The sequence below is a fragment of the Pseudochaenichthys georgianus genome, chromosome 9, assembly GCF_902827115.2.
Source record: "Pseudochaenichthys georgianus chromosome 9, fPseGeo1.2, whole genome shotgun sequence".
Classification (NCBI taxonomy): domain Eukaryota; kingdom Metazoa; phylum Chordata; class Actinopteri; order Perciformes; family Channichthyidae; genus Pseudochaenichthys; species Pseudochaenichthys georgianus.
The window spans coordinates 13153791-13160679 of record NC_047511.1 but is presented as its reverse complement, the minus strand read 5'-3'; the positions used below and the strand labels follow the sequence as shown (position 1 = coordinate 13160679).

Sequence of the window (6889 nt, the reverse complement as noted above, 5' to 3'; positions counted from 1 at the left end):
AATCCTATTGGTGGGTTCGCGCTCGGAAGCAGCCAATCAGAGGCCACAGAAGGCAGACTGAAGCGCTTCATAGGAGTGGCGCTATGAGTGTGTGCTTCAGAGGAAATTTGGATCTGTTCGGAGTACACACTCATACAACCACTCAATTAGCAGCTCATTACAAGCTTGTTGTGGAGTCGGGAGTGTGTGTGATTCATCACGTCGCTGCTTAACGACGTCATACACTGCTGTAAAGAAGAACAACCCGGGACAAGATCGCTGAATCAACTTGATCAGGTAAACTGGACTACTTTATTGCCTTTTTATGCACCATTACAGAATAACATAACTCTAAAATGGCCAATTAAATGCAGGGACTTGACCATATTTATGCCAACCCATGCATAGACTGCGTGTTTGGACACCGAGAGGAGCGATGACCGAAGTGTAGTTAGAGTCAGACTATTAATGGTCTGGTAGCCTACATTTTAATGTTAGTCTCTTGCTGTGACTTGTTTTTGGCTAAACGTTATTCAAATATGCTCACCGTTTTCTTAGATTTGTGAAGAAAATAAACGTTTATTATGGTTTAATATCTGCAGTATAATCTTAGCCCGAATCGCAATAATCGTACTGTTATGTGTGCCTATCGACAGCATAACGTTAAAGGTTTCGTGTGTTCACTTTTTCGTTTCTTATTTCTATTTATGCTACGTTTGTACAAATTAAGAAGTCATACACTAGGCTATTGTTTTTTTTATATTATCGTTTTCTTTTGAGATAACCCCTTTTGTTTTAAGACATGTATAGCCCAGATGTAAAGTAACACTACAAATGACAAAACAATTTAAATCTAAATATTTAAAAGTTAGTTTAAACCATCAATAAAATAATGCAAGTTTGAGATGAATGTATAGGCCTAATGATATCGGTTATTATAGAGACATAGGAGTTTCCTCACATAAAAATGTTGAGTGAATTGTACTCAAGTGCCATTTCAACAGCCGTAATAATATAGCCTACAGTCTGATCATATTTAATATTTCTCTCCAGACATAAACTGGCTGTAGGCCTACACACAGACGGCGGAGGACTCGGGCAGTCATGTCAGACAACGCCGGTTGCGAGTTTGAAATCGACGTAGAGAGCCTGGAGACGGAGAGCGACGACCAGGCGGACTCCTGCAGCCGCCCCGGGTCGGCGCCGCTCGGAGAGGACGAAGCAGAAGGCGGGAAGGGCGACGACAAGCCGGCCCCCAGCGGCATGGGGGAACAGAGGAAGCTCAGCCGGACGCCAAAGTGCGCCCGCTGCCGAAACCACGGCGTGGTGTCCTGCCTGAAGGGACACAAGCGCTTCTGCCGCTGGAGGGACTGCCAATGCGCCAACTGCCTGCTGGTGGTGGAGAGGCAGCGGGTGATGGCGGCGCAGGTGGCCCTGAGGAGGCAGCAAGCAACGGAGGTAGGCCCGGAGATTGTGAGAGTGTATGGATATGTGTCGCACGGAGGAATGTGGTTCTTTACAATTCTGCAGAAACCTTGAAGTCTGTTACCTCCGTTAACGTGTGTAATTAGCAAAAGCAAAGTATTAAATTCGACCCACATTAAACGTAATTTCCCTCCGTTAATACTGTTTTCCTGAAAGTACAGGCATTGCATAATGGCAATAACAAACACGATTAACAATACAACAACACATCTAAAAATACTTGTACTTTAGTTTACGTCATAACGAGCCTTTAAGTTTATTCACCAAGACCTCTCTGTCCTTTTTAAAATTAGCAACAATTTTCAAATCACGATCTTACAAGTCAGGGTGAATTACTCCCTTTTTATTATTGTTATTTATACACAAGTTATCTAGGCTATGTGTTTATGTTAAGACAGTTTGGTTGTCCCTCTGATTAGCCTATACCTTACATGTGACTTAATACTTAAACGTTAATAACAATTAGCCTAGGTAACTCTGTTAAAGTTATCTTCTTAATGTATATTACTTTAGTATTGGTCTTCCTATTCCAATCAAACGTATCTTTTATTTCCTTTTCTATTTATTTGATCTGCAGTGCCACCATTAATAATCATAACAGTGTTTAAAAAACAGGCCTTTCTGGGTTTTCAACAGAAACCTTATTGTTCAGTGTTAAATGTCTTAATTTACAACAGCAATTCATGGCTGACATGTTTTCCTCTCTTTGTTCAGCCACTCCAATGTCACCAACAGCCTCTTAAAAATAATACAGTTTTGTTTTCCACCCAAACTTGAACTTTCAATTTTAGAAGCAGATTTAGGTTTAGTTTGGTATTTAACTTTGGGGGTGTAGTGCAACAGATGTATGGTTAAGGGTTCAGCTGTGAATGTAGTTCTTTAGTGTTCGACCATTTCTTTTTGGCTGACTGAATGAACTGGAGTGTCAATCAGTGGTTCTCAAAATGGCTTCTCAGGAGAGCTTCTTACTGTTATGTTGTCCCAGCAAATGATATAGCTAAATGTCTCACTATCCCGCTATTTATTATACATTTCAGTTTTTACTTGTAAAAAAACCACATATCTTCCTTAATGATCTCCTAAAAGCAAAATCTGCTATACCTGCCAGTTAAATTCAGATATTTGAGAATGTCTGCCGTGAAGTAATGAACCACATAATGATTTTAAAGATATTGCAATCACGTTAGGTAAAACAACTGTACAACCTGTCTGTAATTTATCTTATTTCTCATATGTATTTGACATTTTAATAATATTTAACATTAACGTTGTGGGTTGGCCTATTCCTCATGTTCAATTGTTAAACACAGTGATCCTGCTTTTCTATCCTAAATGTATTTCACTAAGAAATACAAGAAAACAGTAACATGACCCATATCTGGACATGGACTTACTGTGACAAATCAGGCATTTTTAAAGGATCAAGGAAAACATCCTGACAGCAGGTCTTTAATGTTTTGTTTTCTCTATTTATCAGGATAAGAAAGGAATATCTGGGAAACACATTCCAGCAGAGAGGAGGACGATATATCAGCGACATATTCGACCGTCCACCATGCTCGCCAAAAGCATCCTCGAAGGTAAATAAGGCAACAAATCTGACAAATAGAATCATGTTTTAGGTCTTCCTGATCCTTTTTTATGTTTCTCTTGGCTCATCCTCTGTCCCTGTTTAACCCTGATAAAACCTCAATTTATCCTGTGGCTTGTCTTTGGATTTTTTCTTTTCCACAAACAACTCCGAAAGAGTGATATGGACTTGTTAACATGCAAGCAGAGACTTCATAACGTTTTTCTACTTGAGTTCACTAAAGGTCATTTCCAGCACTGCTGCAACATGCAAATAGGATTTCATTATTGAGCGTGATTTATATTTTCTTCAAACCAGATTGACATTTTTTGTTTTTTGCATTTTTGTCAGTGTGAACATTCCTGCATGCATCTGCTTTAATCCAACAAATCACATGCTTGAATTAAATGTGGGTTATTGTCATGGCAGGATACCGTCCGGTGCAGTGTGATCCATACATGCCAGCCGGGCCGTCCCTCCCCCCGCCGCTCAGCGATCGCATGAGGAAGAGGAGGGCCTTCGCCGACAAGGAGCTGGAATCCATCATGCTGGAGCGGGAGTACAAAGAGCGAGAGTTGCTGGAGAACAGCCAGGCAGCCTCGCTCATCTTCCCTAACAGCATGGCCCACCACACTGCAGAGTACAACTACAAGACAGCTTACTCGCCCGCAGTTCAGGTTGAACCCCAGTCCAAAGAGCTGTGCAACTTCCTGGGCCCTAACTGCCTGGATCTGTCCATGCAGTACCCCGCCGGCTCCGCCAACGTGGAGCTCATCGCCTCCAACGTCAGCGTAGCCACCACCTATCGCCACTACCCGCTGCAGCCCTCGCGAGGGGGCTTCATGATGTGGCCCCGTGGTGCAGCCAACCTGGGCGATGCCCTGCTCTACCAGCAGTGCCTCTTCAATGCCACGGCGGTGCAGAACATGAAGTCAGGTGCAATGTGGGAGCCCAAGGTGATGCCTGACGAGAGCCATCCGTCAGAGCAGGAGGCTGCGGCTGCTCTCGCCGCTAAAGTGGAAGGATCCCGAGCAGCTGCGGCGCAGGACTCAGCAGACCCTCAGCGGGCTGATCCCTAAAGCCCCCGGTGTCACGCAGAGGGAGTGCTCAGCCTTCTCTCCACCCAATAGGAGCTTCGGACAGTCCTTCCCCAACAACTCTCATTCCCAAAACTCCAGCCAAGTCCTGAACAAGCTGAGCAAGGACAACGCTAAGCTTTCTGTGAAACTCAACTCCTTTCATTCGCTCATCCAGCACTCGCTGAGTGAGAAAAGCGGCGGCGGTGCCGGGCTGGAGCTCAGGGCTCCATACTGCAAAGAGCTCTTAGAGGAGGCCGCCCGAAAATTCAGGGAGGGCTCCGCCAAAGACATTCAGGCTGTTAAAATCAGCAACAGGTACGCTAAAGACTTTCTGTCCAAGCCTGTGGGGACCAAGATGGCGTCCAGTGAGTCTTTGTCCTTCTCTGTGGAGGCCATACTGAAGAGACCCGCGCCTGCCATGAGTCGAGCATTCCATTAATTTCCCCTTTCCTTGCACTATAATCGTCAGGTTTGTCTCAGCTAGAGGGTCAAGCTAAATCCTGAACCCCGGCACTGCATTGGAAACTAGACCAGCTAGAACATATTTGTTTTCCCTAATGTAATATTTATGTACAGTATATTATATTTTACATGTGCATGTTTTAATAACTTTATTATGTATTATTTAAACATTATCCCAACGTTTTCCCCATGTCAATAAACTTTGAAAGATTGAACTCTTCCCATTAAAAGTCTTGTATTTCATTCTATGCTATGGGTTGTGACATGTTTAACTGTGAACAGGTTTTTGTTTCAGTCAGAAGTTAGTCTACACCCACTGTTAAATCACTGCCGTTTTTATTCACCTAACCCCAACCCACCAAACGGCAGGTATTAATAACAAAATGGAATTGATCAAAATCAATGTTTTACCATTTATTCATAAAATAAATTAATAAACTTATTTCTCTTTTGTAATTTAGAGTTTCTCTGGCAGGACAATAAGACAGCCAAACCTTTTTACATTTTATTTTTTAAATAATACATTTTTACATATTTTGTAAGATTTACAAAATAAGTCACATTCACATGTGTGTTGTTGGAGAAGTGTTATTATAGGGATTACCAATCTAAATCCAACGACAGCAAACAAATGACCTATAGGCCTACTGTTGATCATTAAAAAAATCTAATAAAATAAATGAATATCTTTGTTGACAAAAATGTAATTTGACATTACACATTTATTGTCGACTGAATCTATAAGATTCTCCAGAAGTGAGAGGCTCATTTAACATTTCGGGGCTTATTTGACTGAAACCATTATGTTTAAATCTGACATATTTTCTATGAAATATAGAGGATTTATTTTATAAACATCAACAAAAAGAGCATCAGAGTTATGTTTTAAATAAATTGACTTGGATTTAATTTCAGTATCCTTCACTAATCCTCGGTTCCCATTATAGGATTATTGCCCAACTATTTTCATGATATTGTGTATTTGCATAAAACACAGGTCACACAATCAAAACACATGAAGCGTGGATGTGGACTAACCATGATATCATGCCATAAATCTGTTCAAGATGCATTTCTCCACTCATTCCTTTACACTTACGACTCTCAGTGTGTGTGTGTGTGTGTGTGTGTGTGTGTGTGTGTGTGTGTGTGTGTGTGTGTGTGTGTGTGTGTGTGTGCTGAAAGACAGCTTCGAACATGGGTTTCACATGAGCTGCAGAACACTGATGCGTTTTCTTTTTTTTCAAACTCATTAATCTTTTCTTTCTGGCAACAACTTTCGAATTTCATCAGCCTCAATCCAACCCGAAGCACTTTAAAGCTTTATTTTCACATTATTTCTTTTGAACTTCTTCTATTCTTAAGCCCACTGAGACATCTGATGTCAGGATGATATTGTGGATGCGTGATCGTTTCAAAGAGAGTCCTGTTGCTGCTGTAATTGGATTTGGGCTGATGATGACATTTTGTGTCACCAGAAAAAGATGACATCATTTTAAGTAGCCTGTGGAGCCACTTTTTTTGTGTTCAGTGTGAGAGAGGAGCGGTGGAAATACTCAGATCTATTAGCTAAGTAAAAGTAGTAAAGCCACAGTGAAAAAAAACTTTTGCTCTAAGCATTCACATTCAAAGTGAGGTACAAAACTATTAACATAGACGTACCAAACTACTGTGGCTCAGTCCTTGCTGCACTTTCCCTTCTATCTTTCTAATACAGACCAATCACTTTAATGTTGAAGCTGTTAAAAGTGGAGTATTATCTTACCCTATGATTTTACATCACAATTAATAAGTTGATAGGCTATATCAATTATATTATTAACATGAACATGCAAAGTAACAAGTTGTTAATTTTATCGTAAAACGTAACAGTTATTCATTTTTATTTTTATAAATACAGCACTTGAGTTAAGCTTGGTCTTTTTCAATTTGTACTGTTTCTTTCCCATCTGTGCTTCCTTTTTGCCACTGGGTTATACTCAATGTGTAAATAACTTCAAAGTTGTATTTAGAATAATACAAGTATTTTATGTACTTTCCACACCTTATTATTAGCTATATAGAAACTGTATGTGTGTGTGTGTGTGTGTGTGTGTGTGTGTGTGTGTGTGTGTGTGTGAGTTTGTGTGTTTGTGTTTGTGTGTGTGTGTGTGTGTGTGTGTGTGCGACAGCAGTTGGCTGCTGAGCAGAAGGTGACAGTGTTTGTCTGCACTAACCGCCGCTGATAAGTATCTGCTGAAGTCCTTACTGAGGTCTCATTCCCAAAGTGTTAGATTTAACATGTCAGCAGAGTGAACTGGATTGTTGACTCCCC

At 41.0% G+C, this 6889-nt stretch overlaps 1 protein-coding gene across 1 annotated transcript; it reads left to right on the top strand.

Moving 5' to 3' along the window:
- Positions 1–1083: 1083 nt before the first annotated feature.
- Positions 1084–4684, top strand: dmrt2a (doublesex and mab-3 related transcription factor 2a). The gene is given in 4 exon segments (XM_034091926.2): positions 1084–1437; positions 2942–3044; positions 3464–4107; positions 4109–4684. Coding segments are annotated over 4 exon segments (1545 nt in total). The 3' UTR covers positions 4553–4684.
- The last annotated feature ends 2205 nt before the right edge of the window (positions 4685–6889 follow it).